We start from the raw sequence: 26,468 nt of genomic DNA on the forward strand, positions 1-26,468 counted from the left end.
CCTCCCCTCCCCTCCCCTCCACCTCTCCCCTCCCCTCCCCTCCCCCTCCCCTCTTCCCCTCCACCTCCCCTCCCCTTCCTTTTTCTTTCTTTTTCTTTTAAATTTATTATCTTAACCTTTTCTTAAATGATTTTTTTTTTTAGATTTATTTATTTATTTTTGGCTGCATCAGGTCTTCGTTGAGGAACGCAGGATCATTCGTTGCAGCATGTGGGCTCTTTGTTGTGGTGCGCGGGCTTCTCTCTAATTGTAGTGTGTGGGGGGGGTTTCTCTTTCTAGTTGTGGCACGTGGCCTCCAGAGCACGTGGGCTCTGTTGTTTGCGGCACGCGGGCCCTCTCGTTGAGGCGCAGGAGCTCAGTAGTTGTGGCACACGGGCTTAGTTGCCCCACGGCATGTGGGATCTTAGTTCCCTGACCAGAGATCAAACCTGCGTCCCCTGCATTGTAAGGTAGATTCAAAAAATACAGCTGACTATACTTCTCTCCTCTTCTTTTTTCTTTTCTTTTCTCTCTTCTTTCTTTCTTAAATGGTATCTTAGCTGCTCTAACAGTACTTATATCTTTTGGTAAGTTTATAGGTACCTTCCAGACAGTGCCTTTTATTGGACCAAAAAAAAAAAATTATAGCTGATTATACCAGTACTGACACAGAAGAGAGGGCTTGGTTGGATACTATGGCATCATTTAATGACTTTGTTTTCATTAGGGCTACTTTTATGATCATGCTGATGGAACCATTAGTCTTTATTTTCACTTAATAATTATTTCTAGAATGTTTGCCTATTGATCCTAAGATTCACCAACATATTATTTGTTTGCTTAAAATTAAATTGTAGTCTTTCAGTGTGTGTTTTGAGAATTTCTGTTTTTCTTGACTTTAGAATTCTCTTTAATCCCAACCCTTCCTTTGAAGCCTAAATGTTCCTCCTCCTTTTTAAAGGTGGATTTCATTGACTGGGTAGACAATATGTGGCCAAGGCATTTAAAAGAAAGTCAGACTGAGTCAACAAATGCCATCTTGGAGATGCAGTACCCTAAAGTGCAGAAGTAAGTGGCTTACCCTGCATTTTCCTCGGTGTGCTGTGGGACACCAAAGTGATAGCAAGAAATGGTTCCTCCCTTCGGAACCTTGCTCTGGGTCCCAAGTGATCAAAAAGGTGAATTATTTAAAGAGTAGACTTTAGTTCCAAAGGGAAGAGTGTATGTAAGAGTACCATAGCCCATGATGACATAAAAACAAAAGTATCTTCTGATAATATGATAGCTTGAGATTGCATTCCTCTCACCGACTGGGAGTTTATTAGGTGGAAAATAGAGGGAGTGGAGTACACAAGGGGAGAGTGTGGCATTGTGGTGGGAAAAGTCCTCTTTTTCTTGTCAGTGCACTAATGCTACTGCTTTTTTTGGGTCAGGTACTGTCTGATGAGTGTTCGAGGCTGCTATACTGACTTCCATGTGGACTTTGGTGGTACCTCTGTTTGGTATCACATCCATCAAGGGGGAAAGGTACGGTCATAGTTGTGATGGGGGTTGGAATCTGAAGCTGGTTATATGAGTTTCCTTCAGTTCATGCATGCTTCATATACCCTGGAAACGAGTCTACTAGGGGATTGTCCCCACTCGTATCTGGAGAGAATTGTAGATTAAGTTGACCTCCTTGGCTAGAGTCCAGTAGGAATTACTATTCATCTAGTTCATTCTCATTTTACCAGTATTGGCATCACTACTTAGTAAACCTCAATGGTCCTGTTTCTAGATTCCCAAAACAGAATTCTCCAAATGAAGGCAAGGAACTGGTTTTAGGAGGACAAGATAATTTCTCTACATGAAAGTGTAATAAAGTAGTAGAAGGAAACACAAATTATGGGTAGATTCACAATGAAATCAGCAAATTGGGATCCAAACCTCTTTTCCCTATATATGGTCTGAAATGTAGCCATAGGAAGCCTTTAAGTCCTGTCAGAGGATATAAATAGATTTTGAAAGATTATCCTCATTCATAAAGACCTTTGTTCCAGCTTCTCAGAGTGCTTCTGAATGCTGTGTAAGAATGGAAATGTAGAATTAATATCAGAGGTTTATAGTATTACACTCTTACCGTTACCCTTTTTTCTTGTAAGAAGTGAAAGCATTTGTGAGAGAAAAGTAGAACTGGAATGAAAACAGATGATGCTTTTAAAATGTGAGGGCCAAATCTAGAACAGCTGTACCTCCAAATCCAGAGTCATTTTGTTTATTTTGGATCCATTTAAGTGGTATCTTAAGTTCTGTCCTTTCAGTCTTGGTTACTATCTTGGAATAAAGCAACTCAGGCCTGTGTTTTGAAGGTACTGTACCTAACTAACTGTGCTTCTTAGGACCATTTAGACCAGCCAGCCAGGGGCAAATAAGGGACTGCCTAGGTGACAAGCTAAATGCCCTCCTTCTCTCTGAGTCCTGTATAGGTTCCGGGTTCTACAATCAAACCCCAGGGAAGCCCTAATGCTGTTTGATCAAGTGGAGGACAAAAAAGGTTCACTTCCTTGAGGCCTCTAGAATTTCCCAAATGGTCAAGTTCTGTAGGCTGGGAGGATTGCTTGTTTCTCTTCTACCTGTTGGTCTTAAGTTTGTACCTGTTTATCAGTTGAGGGAGACGACTGGGTCATGTCAATGGCTGTTAACAGACTGAAGTTTTTTAACTCACAGGTCTTCTGGCTCATCCCCCCTACAGCCCACAACCTGGAGCTGTACGAGAATTGGCTGCTGTCAGGGAAACAGGGAGACATCTTTCTGGGTGACCGGGTGTCAGATTGCCAGCGCATTGAGCTCAAGCAGGGCTATACCTTCGTCATTCCCTCAGGTAAGCAAGATGCAAAAAAGTGGGTTGTCTACTCTAGCCACTTTCTTTTCTTAAAGAAAAATAAATTGATAGATTACCACCAACACCAAGAATGGTTATGATGCTGGGGTGGGCAGAAAACAATGGCGTGTTCTTTCTTGTCATTACTGAGTAGATGACAAGAATTTATCTTCTTTTTTAAAGTCTATGATTTTCCACTAAGAGTATGTATCAGAATTGCCAGTTTTTTGAATCTGAAAAGCCAGAATTGCGGCTTTTCAGATCTACATGTTTGAGCCCCACATTAGCCCTAGCTCTTCAGAATCCTAGGGATAAGACCTGTTTTGCAGGTGATAAACAGCCCCCTATTAAGAGCTACCTACTCTGCTAAGGGATAGCTGTGAAGACTAGAGTACTAAATCAGTAATAGTTTTTATCAGGTAACTTAAGTTCCCAAATAAGTACTTAGAGGGAGCATAGATTTTGGAGTCACAGACTCCATGAATTGGAGACTCCAGACTCCATGAATCCATGACTATGAATTTACCTGCTAATACTGCTTTGGTCAAATATTTAAATCCCTGTCTCATTTTGTTGTGAGGAGTAAATGACAATACATGTAAATTCTCTTGTACTAAGCCTGGTTAATATTAGGTGCTCCAAAAAATGCAAGCACCATTTATTGAAAGTTTGTTGTAAACACTTTACATGTACTTTCTCATTCAGTGCTTACCAACCACACATATAATGTATAATTTATCCTGATTTTATAGAGGACATTGGGGCTGCAAGAGATTAAGTAACTTGACCAGCCGTGAAGAGGCAGAATTAGAGTAAAAAGTGTGATCCAGAAGTCTTGTACTAATGCTCTGAGAGAGCCATGTTACAACGTGTGCTTACAGCCACTGCCCTCCATTCCCTTTCTTCTAGGCTGGATTCATGCTGTGTATACTCCTACAGACACATTAGTGTTTGGAGGCAATTTTTTGCATAGCTTCAATATCCCCATGCAGTTAAAAATATACAACATTGAAGATCGGACACGGGTAAGTAACTCTATGTAATAATTGGATTTGAAGAGGTTTCTTATATCTTTCTTTACTCTGCTTACTATGTAACACTCAAACTGTTATACTTTATAAATGTGTATACTGCCTTTCTCAACTGGGGTTGTGTGAGAGAATGAAGCCCTATAGAAAATGATTTGTGTGTCTTGTTTTGTCAGTTTTCCATAGGATGTTACATAGCTGATAAACCATTCTGGATATATAGGGGAAAAGTTACATGCATTGGATACCTTAAGGCAAGAATTGGCAAACTTTTTTTGTAAAGGATCAGATAGTAAATATTTTAGGCTTTGTGGGCCATACAGTATCTGTCACAAGCACTTAACTCTGCCTTGTAGAATGAAATACTTAAATAAGTGAGGATGGCTCAAATAAAATAACATTTTATTTATGGACACTGAAATTTGCTTTCATATAAGTTTCTCATGTCACAAAACCCTCTCTTAGTTAGGTTTTCTTCCCACCCCAACCCCAGCCATTGAGAATGTGATATGTTAACAACTGGTGAATCTTGGAGACGCTGTGGAAGTCTTAGTGGTACTGCTCTTTAAACTTTTTGGTGGATTTGAAAGTTTTCAAAATCAAAAATCAAAAAATAACAATTAATGAAGAATTCACAACTTTTAGAAGGAGTAGTCACTGACCAATTTACTGTGAACATGATCAGTTAACCATTTTGGTGCCTATTTTGAAACATTTATTCTGGTTGGAGCTATTATACATAAGATATAAGATTGGTATTGTTGGAGTTATAGGGATTGCCCTGTTAGAATTGAGAGGATGCAGTGCTTTTTAAATAAATTTTATAGAATTGAACTTCTGCTTGTTTGTTAAAAGTAATGAAACTACAGAAAACAGTAAATAGTTTAGTAAGTTTTAAGTTATAGTAACAGTAAAAGTAGTTAAAATGTTTCAAAAGAGAAAAATTACATAATTTCATAGTAAAATACTCTTATTTAACTCAAAATCATTCTAAGAGGTAATACCACCTACACTGCTGTAAGATTCAATCTGAAAATGTTTTTAAAAAGCATTCCCTTTTTTGGCTAAAAATAGCTATTATACCCATAGCTTAATTGTTTGCTCAGTTTGAGGGAAGGAAGGGAGAATGTATATTCAATGGCATAGGTAAAATGATCACCTTTATCTCTGCATGAAAAATTTCCTTCAGACGGTTAAACTGTTAATAACTGATGTTGATTTATCTGTCTAATTTTCCTGGACTTTGTTTATCAGAAAATGTCAAATTTCAGTATCTAACTGCTATATTATTCCATTTTTCCTAAGAACGGCTTAATTCTTTCATTCCAAATAGGAACCCTTCCGTGTTTCTATAACATTTCATTGGGTCCTCTACATATGTACACACAGAGCCTTTTTTTTTTTTTTTTTTTACTTTCTCCACCAGGCTTTTACATTGCCAATATCAACCTGACATATGTTTATTATGTTACAAACTGCTATAAACTTACAGAATTTAACTTAAAAGAGAATGTGTAGAGAATGCTTTAGGGAAGAAATATACAGTGTTGTAAATTTAAGACAATGTTTTGGCTACTTTTGCCATGCCAGTGTAGAAATAGACTATTTGAACTTGATTGTTAGTAATTATTCTATTGATAGCTCTTAAAGGTTCAGTAATTTTATAATGAGTATTAAAATTTTTTCTTCCAAAAACATTCTAACCCAGTCTTAGAAACTGCTGTGCTCTGTGGTGTCTAGCAGCATAGGTAAAATGTAATGGCACAGTTTGGGTGTGTGATGTCTTGGCTATTATTAGGACAGTCTCTTGAGTTCCAAGTGAAAAATCAAAAGTTTAATGCCCATTTTATATTTTATTTATTTATTTATTTTCTGTCAGTATTACTCCGCTCTCAACAGAGTCCCAGAGGTTTTAGAATTTTGGGTTGTCCTGAACTTTTAATAAAGACCTTTCAGAAAAGTGTTAATGAAACTTAAAAGACGAGCAGAGAAGTCCAGTATATTATGTTTAATTTGGGGGGGATCAAGTATCTATTAATTCTTGTGTTCCCTCCTACTGTACCAGAAGTAAATTAATTTGATTTTCAAATAAGGGTGGATAAACCTCTTCTAGTTGTTAAAGATGTAGTGGCAATAAGAGACCGAGATTCGGAGCCTGAAGCCTCTGCGTTTTAAAGCTAATGAAAAGTACCTGCATTGCCTTGCAATGAGGAAAGTGATCTCCTCATTCCACAGTGATGCCCTGTGACCTAGTAAAGGGTTTTGAAAAGGGACTCCCATCTGGGTCTCCTTGACTGGGGAAGACTACCTGACATGGAGCTTTGAAAGGAGGTGGGAACATTTTCAGGAGTTACATATTCAAAACAATCCTAAGAGTATTGTTTGCCTTATCCTTTTGAGAGATGGCCCCTCTGAAAGAAGACGGGCAGAATATACAGGCATACCTCAGAGATATGGCAGATTTGGTTCCAGACCACGCGATAAAGTGAATATTGCAGTAAACTGAGTCACATGAATTTTTTTGGTTTTCCAGTGCATATAAAAGTTATGTTTACATTACATGTAGTCTGTTAGTGTACAGTAGCATTATGTCTTAAAAAAAAAGTAGATACCTTAATTAAAGTATACTTTATTGCTAAAAAAATGCTAACCGTCATTTGACAGTGCAGGGTTGCTACAAACCTTCAATTTGTAAAACTCAGTTAAGCAAAAGCACAATAAAATGAGTTATGCCTGTATTTAGGATAGTCCCCATGGTTGATCTTTCTCACTCGTTGATCCATGCTGATTTGCCATTTCCTTGACTATGGTAGATCTAAAGGGCAATTATTTTTATTATAATTCAGCTGGAATAATTTCATGCTACTTTTGGGGAGAATTGGAAAGAAGACTAAAGATAGCAACTGATTAGGCCACATGGAGTAGTAACCTGATTTGTGGACATACCATTTTGGTAGACTACAATGTATGAGACGGGCAAGCTGAGAGTTAATAGTGGGGCAAGTACTCAGTCTCATGTCCTAGACTAGATATACCTTGAGAATGCATCTCTAATCATACTTTCATATATGTAAGGACATAATAAAAACATATCACTTTATCTCATGTCCTGATTTCCTATTATATTCTGTGTTTCATGGCCTTCTGGTTCAGGGTAAAACCACAGTAAAGGCAAGAGTGGTTGGTATGCCTTTGTATCCTAAGAACCCTAAAACAATTTTCTCAATTAAGTATATTGTGTCTTACTAACATTTTACTCTCTGTCTTGAAACTTGTTTTTGATGCTTTCCCACTCAACAAGACAGCTTCTTGATAGTTCTAAATGGTCTTTCCAAGTACCTTTTATCTTTAGTGATTATTTCCCAAGACCAACATTTTCTAAGTTGACAGATCCACTTAAGTTCTTGCTCTACATGACAACTTAGGTTTGCAGGTTACTTAGAGAGTGTTTTTCCTGGGCTAATTATTGCAGTGATTGTTTGTTTCTCTCTTTCCTTGAAAATTGTTATCAGCTTGATTTTTTCATCATTTTTTTCCTGTGTAGGTTCCAAATAAGTTCCGCTATCCATTCTACTATGAGATGTGTTGGTACGTGTTGGAGCGCTATGTGTACTGCATAACCAACCGTTCCCACCTAACTAAGGAATTTCAGAAAGAGTCCCTTAGCATGGGTAAGTGTTCCACCTACATGAACTTTCAAGATACTCTGCAGGACTGAGGGTGAGACTGGGACTATTCCGTAGGCTGTTGCTCAGTAGTTTTGTTTTGTTTTTAATTAATTAATTAATTAACTTATTTATGGCTGCGTGGGGTCTTCATTGCTGCATTGCGGGCTTTATCTGGTTGAGGCGAGCAGGGGCTACTCTTCGTTGCGGTGTATGGGCTTCTCATTGCGGTGGCTTCTCTTGTTGCGGAGCATGGGTTCTAGGCACTCAGGCTTCAGTAGTTGTGGCACATGGGCTCAGTAGTTGTGGCTTCCAGGCTCTAGAGCGCAGTCTCAGTAGTTGTGGCACACAGCCTTAGTTGCCCCGCAGCATGTGGGATCTTCCCAGACCAGGGCTCGAACCCGTGTCCCCTGCATTGGCAGGCAGATTCTTAACTACTGCGCCACCAGGGAAGTCTAGTAGTTCTGTTTTTATAGTTTGTCTTTTTTACTTATCTACTTAGAAGTACCAAATCCATTCACTGAAGTTGAACACTGGTTACAGCTGATCCTCCTATCCAGATGTGAATTACTAGGGCTAAATGAAATATTCTGGATCTCATCTTTGTCTGAGTTGTTAGTACTTAGCTCCTCACGAAAGTAATCAGTTGGAAATTCCCTGGTGGTCCAGTGGTTAGGACTCCGCACGTTCACTGCCATGGCCCAGGTTCAGTCCCTGGTGGGAGAACTAAGATCCCGCAAGCCACACAGCGCAGCCAAAAAAAAGAGAAGAGTAATCAGTTGTCTAAAATGTTTTATTCTGTAAAGAATGGTCTTTGGCACAATAAAAACTAGGATCATATCATCATAATTACTCTTACTATATTCCAGGCACCAAACTAAGCAGCTTATATACATTAAGTTATTATTATTAGCTGTGAGGTGTAGGTATTATTATGCATATTTTACAAATGGGGGCATTAAGGTTCAAGGAGATTAAAAAACTTGTTCGTGATCTAAGAGTTAATAAGTGGGAAAGCTACAGCTTAAACCATGTTGGTAAGATTCTAAAATGTATTTTCTTAACCTTTGTGCTTTAATGTTTCCCCAACTTCTATCAAGAGAAATATTTTATTGGATGTCAAGATAGTTTCAGTTATACATTTTTAGGCTATTCCATGCTTTAAAAATAAAGAGGAGCCAACACTGTAGTATCCTGTGGTCATATATTTAATGGAGAGTCTTCAATCCAAGCAAGATACTTTTTGCCTTAGCATTTCTGAAACATGCTCACCAGTACATGAAAGCAAGATACAGAATTGTACATACAGCATGATCCTAATTTTGTTTAAAAATACATCAAGTCGGGCTTCCCTGGTGGCACAGTGGTTAAGAATCCGCCTGCCAATGCAGGGGACACAGGTTCGAGCCCTGGTCCGGGAAGATCCCACATGCCACAGAGCAACTAAGCCCGTGTGCCACAACTACTGAGACTGCGCTCTAGAGCCCACGAGCCACAACTACTGAGCCCATGTGCCACAACTGAAGCCTGCGCCCCTAGAGCCATGCTCTGCAACAAAAGAAGCCCCTGTAATGAGATGCCCACGCACCGCAACGAAGAGCAGCCCCCGCTCGCCACAACTAGAGAAAAGACCGTGCGCAGCGATGAAGATCCAACGCAGCCAAAAATTAATTAATTAATTAATTAATTAAATTATAAGGTTTACAAAAAAAATACATTGAGTCATAGTCATACACATATGTATAGGAAAAGATGGAAAGAAGATACATCACACTGAGTTGTTATCCAAGGGCGGAGAGATATGGGAAGACTTATTTACTTCTTTGCACCTTCCTGTATTTTCTAAATTATTAACAGTCAACATGTGTTACTTTCATAATAAAAGATCAGTTAACATTTTAAAATTCTTCTTTCATTAAAACTTTTATTTTCACTTTGTTTTGATTATCAAAATCTTTATTTTAAAAAATATTCACTTTGTTTTATTAGCCATGTTGCTAAGATTTCAATTCCAAAGCTTAATTTTATGGTGAAAACTTCGAACAAAACTACTTTTTAAATATATGTGCTTCATACTAATTTTTTAAAAGATAATGAAATCCCATAATACCCAAATTAAGTTTGAACTTGAAACTAATTTACAACTATTTTCATAGGTAACTTACTTCTAGCACACAGTTTAAAGACTGCACCCTTCCCAATCTTTTAAAAATCCAGTTGACTGTTACCTCAGTTGTCCTGCTAGCTCAGGATCCTGTTTTTACCTGTAAATGGTTTTCAACAGTGGACAAATGGGTTGGAATAGGGAAGACCATTTTTAAAATGTGACAGCTTTGTCATTTATAACCTCAAGGCCCCTCCCATACTACCTATTTCTCTGTTGATCACATGGCCATGTGTCATGTTCTTACTGCATTTTCTCTTCATACTGGCAGATTTGGAGTTAAATGGGTTGGAGTCTGGAAATGGGGATGAGGAAGCAGTAGATCGAGAACCCCGGCGCTTGAGCAGCAGGCGTTCTGTCCTCACTAGCCCTGTAGCCAATGGGGTTAACCTGGATTATGATGGACTGGGCAAAACCTGCCGAAGTCTTCCAAGTCTGAAGAAAACTTTGTCTGGGGACTCATCCTCTGACTCTAGCCGGGGCTCCCACAATGGCCAAGTATGGGATCCCCAGTGTAGCCCCAGAAAGGACCGACAGGTGCATCTGACCCATTTTGAGCTTGAAGGCCTTCGTTGCCTTGTAGATAAATTGGAGTCTCTGCCACTGCACAAGAAATGTGTCCCTACAGGGATAGAAGACGAAGATGCTCTCATTGCTGATGTAAAGGTAAGGGGTTGGTTATTTTGCATGACAGCTATTGATCTGGCTAGGGCATTCAGTTTCTGGATTCTGAGAGAAAATTTGGGAGTTTTGGGTAATCTTGGTTCAGCGAGAAAGAAGTTAAGTGTGTGTGTGTGTGTGTGTTTGGACTGTACAGTGTTTCAATTCCTAGAATGAGGTTAGGTCCCTGTTATGAAAATACTAACATTTGTACGTTCAGTTAGGACTTAAATCTAGTCCTAAAAATGCTGATTTCAGGCTGACCCTAAAAAAAGGAAGAGCCCGAGAAAATGTTTGTATTAAGAAATGTTACTTTGAACTTAAGTTACACTAAGATAAAGAGGCCTATTTCAGAGCAAAAGTGGCCAATAACAATCTCTAGCAGTCTTACCCCAAGCAGATTTAGAGGAAAGAAATTGAAATGTTGGGTTATGTTGAGCATGTTTAACATATTTAGCTTCAAATTTATCTAGTATTAAGACTTAAATACATTGGGGCAACTTTTGAGAAGAGTGTCATTTTAAACATAATTCATCCTATTGCTATTTCAAGTTTCTTCTTGTTGTATATTTTTCTTCTTTCTCAATAAGTCTCCAAGCATTAGTAATCTTCAAAGCCCAGCCCAGCCCTCATATATTGGTCTCAAAGAAATGAGCTTATTTTTAAGGAATCCAGATTTGAGCTGTCTGAACTGGAGAGAATTCTATTAAATCTTTCCTTATACATAAACATTGGGGACTTCCCTGGTGGTCTAGTGGCTAAGACTCTGTGCTGCCACTGCAGGGGGACATGGGTTAGATCCCTGGTCAGAGAACTAAGATCCCACATGCCACCCGGCACGGCCACACACACACACACACACACACACACACACACACACACACACACACACACACACACACACAAAAGTAACCATTAATATGAACACCAAAAAGTCTTTAAGTCACTGTTTGGAATTATGTCTTGGATGCAGGGCATGGGTATGTGTATTAGAAAGTTAGTTCACCATTTGTAGTAAGTGTTATTTTTCAGACCTGTCATATAGATTGTTTTAAGCCACAGAAGAATTTATAAGGAATAATTTTAGTGACCTCAAGGAAGATGGGCAAAATATCTCATAGTACATCTTTTCCATTCCTAATTCCTGATTCAAGTTTTCCCTTGGCCACCACTAACCAACCAGCTGAGGTGCTCCCTACCTTCTGCCAGATACCTCAGGAAAGAATTCCAAAGACTGGGATAGGACCTAGACTTTTAATTTTTTTAATGTTTTCTTTCTTCGATTGACATTTTAATTATATCTTACTGTTTATGCATCTGTGAAGTGGTAAAAACTTTAAGAGACTAAAAGGGGTGGTACCCTAGTGAGGTTGGTCCTCTCCATAGTGATAGAAGCTAGACAGTTGGTTTTATAGCTTGGTTTTATACAGCTGTTCTAGACAAGGCAGGTGGTTATCATTGTGGCTTGTATTTATGGGAGGAAATAACAAAGTTCCAGGTGGGTGTGGTCCTATATCTGTCATGATTAATGTGCAGCAAAACAAACTTAGCCTACTTTTCCAGACTCACAAACCAGTTCCCAAACTCACTTCCCACCCCTGAGTGAACAAAGGGCACTTACATTTTTTCTTTTCCATTGTGATGGGACGTGTATAATTATGTTTTCCTGAGAGTTTGAGTGTAACATCATCTTTTTTTCTACAGAAGGTTCTCCTTTTTTTGGCTGCACCGCGCGGCTTTCACGATCTCAGTTCCCTGACCAATGATTGACCCCAGGTCACGGCAGTGGAAGCCTAGAATCCTAACCACTAGGCCACCAGGGAACTCCCCAGAAGTTTCTTTTTTCATGTAGCTATTCCATCATGGATGCATATAGGAAACATTAAATCGTGACTTTGGCGACTTATTAACTTGTATAATTGCCTTTAGGAACCCTAAGAAGAAAGATTTGTAAGTTTATCTCTCACTAATGTTGTTGTGGCCTGGGGAATCTGTATTTCTAATTCATGAAAAAGAAAAATATCTTTTTAATCCTAAAGGATGTCTATAGATGGATTTGATTTCATTGAATCCAGTTGTAGGAAGTCATATTATAATTCACTAACCAGTTGTACAGGTCAAATGTCATGATAGAAATACACAAACTCCCTTAACTAATGTAGTTAAATAAGGATATTTGCAGAGGCAGAGTGGTAGGGGAAAATGTAGAAAGATTTGTGTCAAATATTAAGCAGAGTAAAAGGAGGCAGCAAGAAAGGGAATGAATTAAGAAGAACCATCTAAAGAGAACTCTTAACACTGAAAAGTGTCTAGAGAGAGCTTCCTGTTTATCAGGAATCGCGGAGAATCTGGCTGCCATTGCTCACTAAGACAGAGTGGCACAGAGACCAGAGCATGAGGAATGAGTGGCCCAGGAGGATGACTGCATAGACCGACAGTGTTTGAATTCTCCCTTCTCTTGTTTACCCAATACCATAGTCAACATGTAGCTGATAACAGAAGACAAAAGATTTAGAACCCAGTTCTGCAGGTAGTTTCACTTAAGATCAAACGGATTATTCCTACATTTGACCAGTTATATTTAATCTGAGCTTTAGATAACACTGAGTTTATGGCTTAAATACTTCAAGAATCTAAGCATCACCAAAAAGGAAAAAGCATTGGACTGGGTGGGTGCCGAATCACTGCCACAGCTGGAGACTGCAGTGCTAGAGAACTTGGTGCTGTGGTAGCACAGAAGGCTACACTGCAGCAAAGGACAAAAGCAAGCCCAGAGTTTACCCTTCCTGCAGAGAGAGGGATTGTTTCTTCTTGTAGCCTATATGACTCTCACAAATAACTAGGAGAAGAGATGAGAGGAAAACTGGTGGATGTCTCAAGACATCCATAATTACCTATTCCCTGAGAGAAAAGTCAATTTTACTGATGTGGTAAAAGGGCTTTGAAGATTCTAAAATGTTCTGCAGTGTTGAAGAAAGATCATGGAGTATAGAGTTTGAAGGGAATTAGATGAAAAATGAGGCATTAAAAAGTTTTGATTTATTGGCAGAGTTCAGGGGAAAGTAATGAGCATGTGTAAAGTCCTATTTGGGAGGGGTGTGAGTAACCTTGGCTCCTAATCTAAAATTGAGAGGCCATGTCCTTGAGAAATGTTGACTAAAGAGGCAGGACCTGGAGCAGTATGTATAGTGCAATCCCATTAATGTAAGAAAAAGTGTCTTTGTTTGTATGTGCATTACAGCGGGGTTGGAGGGGGGCATATCAACTGCTGACAGTGCATCATAGCAAGATGGTGGGAGTCAGCTGGAAGACTGAAGTTTTAATCAGACTTTACTGTTCTGTTTGTGTTTATTTTGGTAATAAAGGAGCTCTTAATGTGTGTGTGTGTGTGTGTGTGTGTGTGTATTATATAAAGAAGCTTTTAATATATCAATACATTTGGCTGCCCAGCTCACTTAATGAAACAATTTCAGTGTTACTGAATATTTTTCTACTTTCCTATTTTCTCTAAAACCTTTTGATAAGCTTGGCAAACATGTGACTTTTGGGCAGGATACTAGATCTATAAAAGCATGTTTTCTCCTCTGTAAAATAACATCTACCTCAGTGGGGATGTTGTGAAAATTAATGATAATGTTAGTAAAGTACTTAATAAACAGTATCATTATTACAGAAAAAAATTAACTGTTACAGATCTATGAAATTCACTTATTCCACTAATGTGAATAATGCCTGCCTACTCTCTGCCAGGAACCAGGCTTAGAGTTGGTATAAATACGCGAACATACTGTGGACCAAACCCTCAGGGGGCTTACAGTCCAGTGGTGGAGCAGGCATTTTAAGTGGGCTAAGAAAGTAAGTGCCTTCTAGGTTTACAGGTGCTGGGCATGACACTGAGGGGCGGGTGGTCGATTCTGTTCTAAGGGAAGGAGGTGCCAGTCTTTTTAATTTACCAGTTAATAAACTTTCCTGTTAGATGATACAGATTGATTACTACAACATTATCTAAATGATGAAAGCTCTCAATTTATAAATTTGAAATTTTTTCTTTGTGGTACAATTGGCTACTGCTGCTCTGATCTAAGATTCTAACATTTTATTTTGTAACTGTGATGTAAAAATTTACACTAAGCTCCATCCCAGGAGTATGATGGGACTGAAGCAGAGAGTTACGGTTGTGAATAAATACAGAAACACTAATCAGAAATTTCCCTCATCTGACACTTTGGGAGTGATTCTGACACTAATAAAGAGAAGAGCTGATAGAGGACCCAGTGTAATTAGAACTTAGTCCATTAAGCCAGATGAGGAGGGAAAAAAAGAACTTGTATAAATAAAACTTCATTTGCAATTTTTACTGACAAGATATTTGTAATAATTCACATATTCTTACTGACTAAAAAGTTTTAAATAACTCAGCTCCAAGGCATATAGGTTAGGTTAAAATAGATACAATTATTTAAAAATATTTTCATTATATTCCTGTATTATATAATGTTATATTCTTATTCTCATCTTTGTTGCTCTTTTATTCTGAATTAATAAGAGAAAAAAATTAGGTCTTGTTTAATGTGTGATTTGAAAACTTACCTGGAGTGAGTTTCCTGTCTAGTTTTTGTCCTTTTCCGGTGGCCTTTAGAATTTCTGCTTGCTACAACTTGAACTTGTGTTTTGTTTTGTTTTGGAGTGACTTGTTTCTCAAGTATTTGTGCATACTTCATCATCCCTCTAGGTTAGATAACACTAAGACCAAAACAAGCATTTTCCAAGAAGACCTCTCACAGCTGTTAAGGAAGGTTTTTCTAACATAATAGGCTAGGGACTTCCCAGGCAGTCCAGTGATTAAGACTAAATTACACAGGGTCTCTGAGTCTTAAGATAAAGTGCAAATGAGGTTTAGGATTAGAATGACCATTCAAACATTTTCAGGAAGAGCTCCACAGAAGAGCACGAAAGTCCCTCCTTTTCCTTGGTAAACTACTGTAAAAATTAAAATATGCAGAGCCCGGCATCCAAAGCCCCAGGCCCCAGAGAGCCTATTAGGCCATTGCCTGCACCAGAAACTCACTGAAACAACTGTCCTGGAATAAGCGAGAATAAATAAGCATGTTTCCAGTGGTTAAGAGCTAGGTTCTCAGTGGCCTGAGATGTTTATTTCAAAGCAGCTTCTGTCATTTCCAAAAAAGCCAAGTTACATTTATTAGAGTCTAAAAATTACATAAATCTGGCCCCAATATATGGGACACTGTAGCCTGAGAGAGTGCTCATTCTGTCTGAGCTTAACCCTGACTGTGGATCGGTGCGTGGAGAGTGGGTGACACGTGTCACTCGAGTGGCCGTCAGAAGTGGCATGAAGGTGTCTGACAGGATGTGAGGCTGGCTGCTTCATCCAGGGAATATCAAGAAAGAGGCAGGCAGAACAGACAACTGGCATAGGCAGAGGAGATGTGCAGGAGTGCTGGTGCCCTGAGGGCGGGGTAGTCCAAGGGGCAGGGTCCCAGGAGACTGGCAGGTGTGGAGTTGGCAGCTGCACTTCCCCCTGGTTCCCTGTGCCTGGTTCCGAGGTAGGAGAGGTAGGAGAGTAAAGCTCCTTGACCTGAGATTGCGCCTCAGCTGGTCTGACTTGGTCACGAGGAAACTGCCAGCAGAGCTGCCCAGGCGGTTCTCTCACTGTGGGAGGCTCCCCGGGTGGTGAGCAGAGGCCGGGATCTGTTGTGGAAGTAGCTGATATTAAACAGACGTATTGTATTGAATACCTCAGTATTGGTTGAAATGTGTCATTCTGAAGGTTTTTCTGGGAACGTGTGCTGGTTATGGATTCTGGGCTGGGGGAGGGGCAGGTGAAGCAGGCCGGTTGTTCAGGGAGTGAAGGTAACTCCAGAGGAGCTCAGCTCTGGGGCCTGGCTCAGCTGCAGAGGCTGAACTTTGGGCGACTCGCTGTCTGCCTGAGAGTGGGGAGAGATCGGTGTGTGCAGCCAGTGAGAGCACCGGCTGTGACCATAAGAGGTGACCCTGGGGGGAAGGGTGTGGACCGAGGCAAGGACAAACGCGGGACCAGACTTGGAATGGGTTAAAGCCTTGCCTTTGCTGGCGCCTTCCGAAGTCAGCCAGCGAGAGCCCTGGGGGCCGGCCCTGGGTTCTCCTCTTGCGGTGACGGTGGGAGGGAGAAGGCGGGGCGTGGCCGGCTCACCTCCCCGGCGGGCTCTCCTCCAATCGCCGGGCAGAGAGCGCCTGCCCAGCACACCCCCTCCTGACTCTGCCGCAGGACGCTGGGCCCTCTGCTGGCTTGCTCACTAGAGCTCGGCTCCCCTCCTGCCATCTTCCGTTGCAAAGCATTTCTGGGAGCTGCATGTGGGTGACGCAGCAGCATTGTTCGCAGTCACAGGAAGCCGCGGCTGAGCTGAAGGGCTCGAGAAGGAGCTTAGAGCACTGCACGCCGCTCCCTCTGGGTAACCTGAAGGGGTTAGCCCGACTGTCCTGCCTTAGCTGCTCTGGGAGATTTCAGAATTTTCAAGTAAATTGGGATTTTTCCTAGAGGCAGAAAACCTAAGTCCTTCAGCACAACTTCCAATACAGAAAGCAAAACAAAGACGCTGGGGAAACTTCAACCAAGAGCCTCGGCAGCTCCAGAGCGACGAGAAACGCAAGGTCAGGCAGGCGGGCGGCAAACCCTTTCTGGTTCGGGGTGTATGTAACTGTAGGGACTTTGTCTTGGTGAAGAGGCAGAAGAACTGCCTGCCGAGCGAGTCCGGGACAATGCTTAGGTGTTGGTTGTGCCGTCACTGCACTTGTTCCCCTTCTGGTGGGATGTGCTTTCAAATTGGGTCGTTTGGCTTTTGGGAATCTTTTCCCCTTCTCTACTCAGGCGCCCGCGGTTCTCTTCCCCTTCCTGGGCTGTGTCGGGTGTGGGCTTGTGCTTGAACATTCTCTCGAATGCCAGGAGCCTAGATAGGCGTCAGCCTTTCCGCACTCCACCCCCGCTCCCTGTCCCAAACCCCCTCTGGTGAAGGGTGGTGGCTTCTTTATATGGTTTCTTGAAGGGCCTCAGCTGGAGTCTGCCTTTTTTGATGAAGGCAGGACGTGCTTGGTCGTGCTTGGTCGTATGGCCCCGGTGAAATAAGGCTTGGAAGGAAATCTGCATTTCCCTCCACACCCACACAGACCCTAGTAACTGAGTCGTGTATGTGTGAACAGCTGCCCCCCTCCACCCGCCCCGCACCCCAACACAGACACAGTTTCTCCACCTACCCTTCCCTGTCCCCCACAGAAGTCTTGCAGGTGGACTGCTTTTGGTGAATAGTTAGGTTCCTTTTCTACTCTTAAACAATTGTGGATCTTTCTGTGTAGTCTGTTTTGCTGAAAGTGGAAAGTCCCTGTTTGTGGACAGCTCAGTGCTCGCAGGCAGAGGAAATGGGCAGAGTCCTACTCCTCGGCAGTGCGAAGTGGGGGAGGGGAGCCGTGCACTCCCTAGCACACATTTTGAATGGACCTGAATTTTTCACCCTGGGGAGATTAGGAGCCCGTACCAGAGCCTAGTCCCACGTGGCACTGCACCCCGCCTCTTCACCCCCACGCAGTGTGGTGCTAAGAGGAGGCTCCAGAATAGGGTGCCATAGCAACTCGAAGTAAATAAAACGTCTGCAAATGAAATCAGTTTGGGGGAGTGTGAGAGGCATCTGGAGCTTTGGCAAAGGGGATCATCGTGGAGGAGCTTCATGGGTATGAGTTAAAGGGTCTTTCTGAGTCCCAACTCTGGATTTGGAGCATGATCCTTAGGTTAAGGATGAAAAAACTTGGTAGAGAAATGCCTCATGCTTCAAAAAGTCCTGGTCTCTAGGCACAGACCCCACAGGGTTAGGAGAATTATTATTAAAAATGGCCCAGGCATGCTGGCCTGTCCAGGATCAAAGTTTACTTTTCCCTGAAACAGTTAATATCCTGTATACACCTAAAGCAACCAGAAAGAAATTGTGTAACTTGTCTTCTGGATTTGTGTTTTTTTGCAGTTGCCATTGCTTTAGGGCTCATGAGGTCAGATGAGGAGGGATTTCGTTCTGCTAGAAGGTTTGGGACTCAGAAATTTCTGTCTAAAACGTAAAAGATTTGTTTCAAAATAACACTCAACTAGTGTGACTCACTTGAGTGGCAGTTTCTTACTGTAGAATTGTACCTGAAGTCATTCAAACTAGATTGGCTAAAGTCATGGGAACTATTGCCCCTAAGGTAGTTCCTGCTCCCCTTTATGGGAATAAAGGCAAATAGCTCTGTGTGTGTGTGTGTGTGTGCGTGTGTGTGTGTGCGTGTGTGTGTGTGCGTGTGTGTGTGTGCGTGTGTGTGTGTGCGTGTGTGTGTGTGCGTGTGTGTGTGTCTGTGTGTGTGTGTGAGAGAGAGAGAGAGAGATTTGAGACTGAGATTTCTGTAATCAGCCTTAGAAGAACACAGCCCGGGGTTGAATCAAGACATTAAGACCCTGCTGTTCATATTATTAATTCAGTATTAGCCAGTCCTTTTTTTTTGCCACTTCGCCGATAACATCTGCGAAATGAAGGCAATATTTAAATACATGATAATACTCGTTAACTGGTGTAGAAGAGTAATGGGATGAGGTAAAGTTTTACTGTCATATATAGAACTGTGTGACAACACTTGTCACAGTGGTAGCATAAGTGGTTACAGTAAGTACACAAGTATGGGGTTGGAAGCAAAGATAAATTTGAAGTCTTGATAGTACTGCACTCGTTTGAGTTCTTTTCCATCTTCGATTTGTTTTGCAGTGAGTCTCTCTCTATATGAAGGGAAAATATAGACACTTGCCAGCCTGCCCTTCACCTTGGTGCTTAGGGGGACTGAGGCTAAGTCTGGATGCTGTTAGGAGTGGTTGGCTCTCTGTTTACTATGTCCTTTTTTCCCCTCTTCTCTCCTGTCTTACCCTTAGATTTTGCTGGAGGAGCTTGCCAACAGTGATCCCAAGTTAGCCCTCACTGGAGTCCCTATTGTACAGTGGCCGAAAAGGGATAAGGTAAGAAATTATTCTTCAGGCTGCTGAAACATTTTGCTGGCTAACCATTACTGTTCCTGGAAGAAAAAGAACAACTAGAGGCAGACAGCTTTGGTTGCATTAGTGTGAACTGACAGAAAATCATTACTCAGTTCTGTTTTGCCTCTTAAGTCAGGATAATTGGCTATCTTTGGAGGTGACTCTCTTAACGGAACTGTCAAACTAGGAGACCTGCCTCCAGGTTCAGATGCCAAGAATGGATCAGTTCCTATCCTTCTGGCCCAGTGACTCAATTATTTTCATACATCTGATGTAAAACTAGTTAAAATAATTGCATATACATTTAAAAGGCTAGATGTCTATATTGGAGTGAGACCACACTCTCAAGTTTCCCCTTAATTTGGACTTTTCAGTATTGAATTGAAAAGAGAGGAAAGCAGTTACCCATTAGTTAGTAAATTGTCAGTTATGAATTTTCATGCCTCTTCAGTCAGGTCCTGTATAGTTTTTTCCCATATTGTCCTTTGTCAAGGTCAGTGATAGCATTCTGATCCTGGTCGTGAGTCTGGCAAATAAATTAGGCCCTTCTTTGGTTCCCTAGCTAAAACTTGCAGAGCCATCACATTCCAGGAACGTTTAGGCAGAATATAAAGGTGTGTATCTAAAAGATGTCTTTGAAGAACCACTTCCTCCTTCCTAAGTAGTGTCATCCCACTTGGCTCATGCATGGCCACATGGGACTGCCTCAGAACAGCATTTCTGGCCCTGGCTGTTGAGTGTTCTGTGTCAGAAAAGTACTTAAGGCACAGTGGGAAATTAAAGAAGTGGAAGACATAGTCCTTGTTCTTGAAAAGATAACCAGCAGGGTAAAATACAAGTGCTAAAATTATAAACATATACCTTAGAGATTTATTCCGCCCTTACCTATTATTGGAGTGTCTCCTGTGTACCAGGTTGTAGGCTTGGATTTGGAATAATAAAGAACAAGACTTGTCTCACCCTCAAGTAGTTTACTGTCTTCTTCAGGAATGTATTCTGAGTAGTAATATTCAGGATAAGGAAATACTAGAGTGCCCCTGGAATGACTTTGGTACATAGAAAGCTTCAGGGAAGGGTAGCTCAGCAGAGTGAGAGGGATGGGGCTGAAGTAGTCTGAAGGGATTAGCAAACTTTTTCCATAAAGATAATGTGTAGGTAATAAATATAATAAATAAAGATAATTTTTTTAGGTTTTGCAGGCCATACAGTCTGTTGCAGCTTCTCAGTTCTGCCACTGTGCTTGAAAGCACCCGTGGACAAAACATAAAGAACGGAACGTGGTTTTGTTCCAATAAAATTTTATTTACAAAAACAGGCAGTGGGCGGTTTGCCCTCTGGCCATAGTTTGCCAAGCCGTGTAGTGATCTACCCCCTCCAGTCCTTAAAACTACCTGATATGTTTGACCTCACTGCTTTTTCTTTCTAGCTTAAATTCCCGACCCGGCCAAAGGTGCGGGTTCCTACCATCCCCATCACAAAGCCTCACACTATGAAACCAGCTCCACGGTTAACACCTGTGAGGCCAGCTGCTGCCTCCCCCATAGTGTCAGGAGCCAGGCGGAGACGAGTGCGATGTCGAAAATGCAAAGCCTGTGTGCAAGGAGAGTGTGGTGTCTGCCACTACTGCAGGGACATGAAGAAGTTTGGGGGCCCTGGTCGCATGAAGCAGTCCTGTGTTCTCCGGCAGTGCTTGGCAGTGAGTGATCTGCTGGGTAAAGAATATGGGGGAGGGGGGGTGGTACCAGGGCACCGAAATACACACAGTGTAGACTTCAGAGTTGGGAAGACAAGGTTTTGCTCTCTTTATGGCTTTCTTCATTTTGTCCCTTTTTTCTCTAGGTTTAGAAAGAAGGTATCTAATATTTAAAATAATCGAATTTAATCTTTCAGCCTTAGCCAATTTTCAACTGAGGGACCAGCACTTGAAGGGCAAATCACTGCTGTCTGTCCCCTCTTTAAGTGGATTAGAAAGGAAGGACCTGAGAGGCCAAGGACAGGCCAACTGAAAATAAACTGATCTCTTTTGGTCTCTTGTCCTCAGCTAGTTGACTCTCCCCATTTTCTTCCTTAGCCATTTTTCCTGCCAAAACCTCTCTTCTCACCACCCAGTCTCTGTGCTCTCTAAGTGTTTACTAGAGAATTACAGGAACCAAATCGTCCATCTTTGGTTAAAGGGAAGCTGAAATGATAAGGATCTAAGCCTGCTCTTTTCTTGGTTTCTGTCTTTGTCCTCGTGTAGCCCAGACTGCCTCACTCAGTCACGTGTTCCCTCTGTGGAGAGGTGGATCAAAATGAGGAGACACAGGACTTTGAGAAGAAACTCATGGAATGCTGTGTCTGCAACGAGATTGTTCATCCTGGCTGCCTCCAGGTGAGGAGAGGCCTAAGGGGCCCATGAGGTCTCCGCTTATAGAATGTCTAAAGATACTGAGTGGAGCAGAGGAAAGTGGAACATCTGTCATGAGAGGCTGGCAGCATCCCTACTGTGGGCCATCAGCTGTGGGTCATGTAGTGGTCTAACATCTGCTCTTGATTCAGTGTCTGTATTCAATGTCAGGCACTGTGCTAGACCCTGAGGATAAACCGGTACACAAAATAGTCCTGGTTCCTACCCTCATGGAGCTTACAGTCTGGCCTCTGGTGGGTATGTTTGGAGTCCCCAGGCCATCGTGGCATAGCCTAGTCTGTTTTGGAATGCCTCATGCCTTTAAGTGCCTCTGTTACATACTTCATTTTATCTCTGGATATTAGTTCCTGAAAGATGGTGAGAGTAATACTGTCAGCTAATATTTAATGTGTGTTCAGTCTGTATCAGGCTCGGTGCACACCCGGAGAGCTTTAAAAAAAAAAAAAAGTAGTAACAGGAATTCCCTGGTGGTCCAGTGGTCAAGACTCCGTACTTTCATTGCCGAGGGTCTGGGTTCAATCCCTGGTCAGGGAACTAACTAAGATCCCGCAAGCCGCACAGCACAGCCAAAAAAAAGTAGTTAGAAGGTTCAAAAAAAAGAAGGTTCAGACCTCAACCTCAGAGGTTGAGTCAACTCTTCTGTCATGGACTCTGGGCCCAGGCATGTTCAAAAGCTCCCCGAGTGATTCTAATGTGCAGCCGGAGTGAAGAAGCACTCTTTTACATATACTCCCTTGTCTAATCTTTAAGACAGCCCTGTGAAGTTGGGTCTGACCTGTTTCTTCTTTAAGTTTTCTTTAAATCTAAAATGCATTGGTCCTGGTACTTTCTTGGTCTTCCTGAAGGTGTCAACTATGTCATGACTGCCACCTGGCTGACAGTGATTATAAGACACTGTTAATTGTGAGAAGCAGCCCAGTTTCAGAAGATTCAAACGTGAAAATATGCATCTTAGAGTTGATAAAATAAGGTATTATCTTCATGATGATGACAATGGTTAATACAAAGTGTTTACTACATGCCAGGCATTTTTCTAAACATTTTACGTAGTACATAATTCATTTAATCCTTACCACTACCCTGTAAAATGGGTATTGTTATTTATCCTCACTTAACAGTTGAGTCACAGAGACCCCAAACCATAACTAAGTCTTAACCATTATGCCCCACTGTCAAGATCACACTGGCACTGTTTCTATGTGTCCAGTTCGTTTTACAAAGTGGCATGAGACCCTCAGGAGAATGTATGTGTCAGGGGAAGAGACCCCAGATTGACCCAGACTCTTGGGAATCTTCTCTTGGAGTCTAAACTTGATCAGGTAACCAAGAGTGAGGATGGCCAGTTTCCCACTGTCTGGGAGTGAGGCCAGATGGTTCTCTATCTTTCTCCCCTGTGGACCAGTGTGTTTAAGAGTGGGTAACTCTTCCCAACCATGTGGCTGTGTTATTGTTTGATAAAGGAAACTTAAGAGACAGGTTGGGTTTTGTCTGTTTTTTAAATGAGACAGATTTTTAACATCGTTATCTGCCTACAGATGGATGGAGAGGGTTTGCTTAACGAGGAATTGCCAAATTGCTGGGAGTGTCCAAAGTGCTACCAGGAGGACAGCTCAGAGAAAACCCAGGTAAGGGAACTTTCTCCAATCTTGCACTGTGAGAAGGAAGGAAGCATCAAGCTCAGGATAACGTTTGCCTTTGCATCTTTATTTGCAAGATTATTTTTTATTCTGTTTTGTTTGCTATCTTTTTTTTTCCTTTGGTTAATTATATTTCTTTTGAGTTTTAAATTTTGTGGGTTTTTTTACTATTGAATATTGTTGGGGGTCTTGGGGGTCTGCAAATTCCTGAGGTTCTTTTACACTTTGGGGCCCTTGAAAAAGAGAAGCCACAGCTGGGCTGTTTGAGGAGGGAAATGAGGTGAGCTTGGGCTGCTCATGAGGAATGAAACTTGAGGGGAGGCAGTGACCCGAGTCAGCTGGTAAATACGGTGGTATACTGGAGTTTCCAGTTAGGCAGGTTTACATTTTTGTCATCTTCACCTTTGTGGCAGAAAACCCTGCCCTCGTGCCCAATTGTGTCCTACAGAGGCCGTCCCTCCTCTGGAGGGGATCAGTGCCATGACCTTGGCCCCAGGCTACTACTGTTGCTGGTCCAGTGGTCACCAGTAATGTCAAAGGACCAAAAAGACGCTGGTTACTCCAGCCAGGAAGGCAAGACCTGTTAAGGGCACATACAGAGGAGGCCGTTGGCTTCGTGTCAGTCATCCATGCCCTGGTGGATGATTCCAGGTACCCTGCGCAGGAGTAGGGACACGTTTCCTTGTTTTCTTTCTCTTTCTTCCCACTTAGGCACTGAGGTCATTGAATTTTCAGTCTAAATATCTTTGAGGGCAAAGATTTCTGGAGTTGACTAGTGCTAAAGTTCTCCTTATTCCAAGTTCTTATACTAGCAGCAAGTTCTTTTAGTAATAGCTTTTACATGTGTCTTCACTGGTGGTGGTGGTGGTGGTGGTGGTGGGCGTGGTGGTGGTGGGCGTGGTGGTGGTGGGCGCTTGCTATAGCAGATGGATTGGCAGATACTTTAATATTACCTTCTAATGCATTGTAAAAGCCAGCACCCAAAAGTTGGTCATTCTCTTCCAACCATAGTGATCTAAGAATATAAGGAGAAAAGGGAGCAGAATTGTTGCATAGGGACACAAAATGTCTCCTTAAAGGAAATCTGAACTACTGCTGTGATACCTAGTGGAGCACATTGGTTAGGCTTCATTGCAGCATAGCCAAGGTGGGCTTCAGGAAGGGACAAGTGACCGGTAAGCACAAGTGGCAGAGGGTGAGGTTGTGCTTTTTTTGTGAGATGTTGGCTTCACCAAACTTGAATTCCTCATTTTCATCCTGAGGAGATTCCTCTGGGAGCAGTGCAGTTTCTCGTTCTCAGCATAATCTCTCACCTGTGGTTGGTCTCCCGGGACAGCGTGAGGCACTGAGTGGAAGCAGCAGCCTGGTAGGGTCGAGCTTAGACCCTGGTAGAGCTAAAAGTCAGTAGTGTTTACTGCTATCACAATCAACATCCTAGTTCAAATATATATGTAGGCTGCTTTTCTTCCAACAGAAGCATCTCTTGGGTGTTTAAAATGGTCAGATGGCATAGGGGTAGAGTTGTGGCCTCTTTAAAGGATTTCTTTACCCAGGGAATTATAACCAAAAAATTGGGACAAGAGCTGAATAGGGCAGGCTATGGAATCATGCAGCCCAAATTTGGATCCCACTCCTCTGTACTTGGACACAGACCTTTCTGTCACAGGTAGATTTCCCAAGTGACCTATTTCGAGGGTTTTGCTCTGTAATCAGCTTTCTCCAGCACAGACGTGAGCTCAGTTGCTGATCCTGGCAGAGTCTAGATTGCAGACGGAGGAGATGACCACCCTGCAGCAGGTAGAGATCCCTTTCCCCGTAGAAAAGCAGTGGCCTGCCTTCTCGCTAGTCCTCTGAGAGCAACAGTGAGGTTGACCCTGTAAGTGTAGAGGGTTTTGAAGAAATGAGGCACTGATGTGGCGTTTGGGGGCCTGTTTTGCAGAAGCGGAAAATGGAAGAGAGTGACGAAGAAGCCGTGCAAGCCAAAGTCCTGCGGCCCCTGCGGAGCTGCGACGAGCCCCTCACGCCCCCACCTCACTCGCCCACCTCCATGCTGCAGCTCATCCACGACCCGGCCTCCCCCCGGGGCGTGGTGACTCGTTCATCCCCTGGGGCCGGCCCCAGCGACCACCACAGTGCCAGCCGCGATGAGCGCTTCAAACGGCGGCAGTTGCTGCGGCTGCAGGCCACAGAGCGCACCATGGTACGGGAAAAGGAGAACAATCCCAGCGGCAAAAAGGAGCTGTCTGAAGTTGAGAAAGCCAAGATCCGGGGATCGTACCTCACTGTCACGCTACAGAGGCCCACCAAAGAGCTCCACGGGACATCCATTGTGCCCAAGCTGCAGGCCATCACGGCCTCCTCTGCCAACCTTCGCCATTCCCCCCGTGTGCTAGTGCAGCACTGCCCAGCCCGAACCCCCCAGCGTGGGGATGAGGAGGGGCTGGGGGGAGAGGAGGAGGAAGAGGAGGAGGAGGAGGAGGAAGATGACAGTGCAGAGGAGGGGGGTGCAGCCAGGCTGAATGGCCGGGGCAGTTGGGCTCAGGATGGAGACGAAAGCTGGATGCAGCGGGAGGTCTGGATGTCTGTCTTCCGCTACCTCAGCCGCAGAGAACTTTGTGAATGTATGCGAGTGTGCAAGACGTGGTATAAATGGTGAGCAGGGATACAGGGATCAGGAATAGGGGTACGGGAGTAGGTGGCAGGTTTCCATATGAGAACAGCATGTGTCTTGGCATCTGGAGGCTTGTCGGGTCCTAAAGGATTAAATCAACCCAGTCTGTTCCCCAGACGGTGGGTCCTGTTAAATATGTGGCCAGTTGTGCCTGCAGGTGTCATTGGGGAAATTTGGCCCTTTGCATCCTCTCCCTGCTACTTTCCCATCTCTCTTTACTGGACTTAAGGATGGATTTGTACATTTGGGCCTGGGGGATGGATTTGTAGTTTGTGCTAAAACTTCAGAGTCATAATCCCCCTACCCCCCAGTCAACTGAACTTGTTATACATTTGTTGAGAGCCTGTGATATGCCAGTCA

General features: G+C 42.6%; 1 protein-coding gene across 4 annotated transcripts in view; it reads left to right on the plus strand.

The window, feature by feature from the left end:
* Window positions 1-26,468, plus strand: part of KDM2A (lysine demethylase 2A) — a 106,216-nt gene that overhangs the window by 72,921 nt on the left and 6,827 nt on the right. For all 4 annotated transcript variants that reach the window (XR_014326385.1, XM_082844883.1, XM_082844885.1 and 1 more), the window contains 11 exons: window positions 941-1,047; window positions 1,413-1,506; window positions 2,686-2,839; window positions 3,749-3,864; window positions 7,412-7,538; window positions 9,968-10,362; window positions 19,292-19,375; window positions 20,820-21,089; window positions 21,633-21,764; window positions 23,336-23,425; window positions 25,377-26,089. Coding sequence is in view for 3 of the 4 variants with exons in the window: in XM_082844883.1 (XP_082701009.1) it covers window positions 941-1,047; window positions 1,413-1,506; window positions 2,686-2,839; window positions 3,749-3,864; window positions 7,412-7,538; window positions 9,968-10,362; window positions 19,292-19,375; window positions 20,820-21,089; window positions 21,633-21,764; window positions 23,336-23,425; window positions 25,377-26,089 (2,282 nt within the window). In the remaining variant the exon portion in view is untranslated. The remainder of the gene's footprint in view (window positions 1-940; window positions 1,048-1,412; window positions 1,507-2,685; window positions 2,840-3,748; window positions 3,865-7,411; window positions 7,539-9,967; window positions 10,363-19,291; window positions 19,376-20,819; window positions 21,090-21,632; window positions 21,765-23,335; window positions 23,426-25,376; window positions 26,090-26,468) is intronic.

The sequence above is a fragment of the Leucopleurus acutus genome (assembly GCF_964270905.1).
Source record: "Leucopleurus acutus genome assembly, chromosome: 8".
NCBI classification, from domain to species: domain Eukaryota; kingdom Metazoa; phylum Chordata; class Mammalia; order Artiodactyla; family Delphinidae; genus Leucopleurus; species Leucopleurus acutus.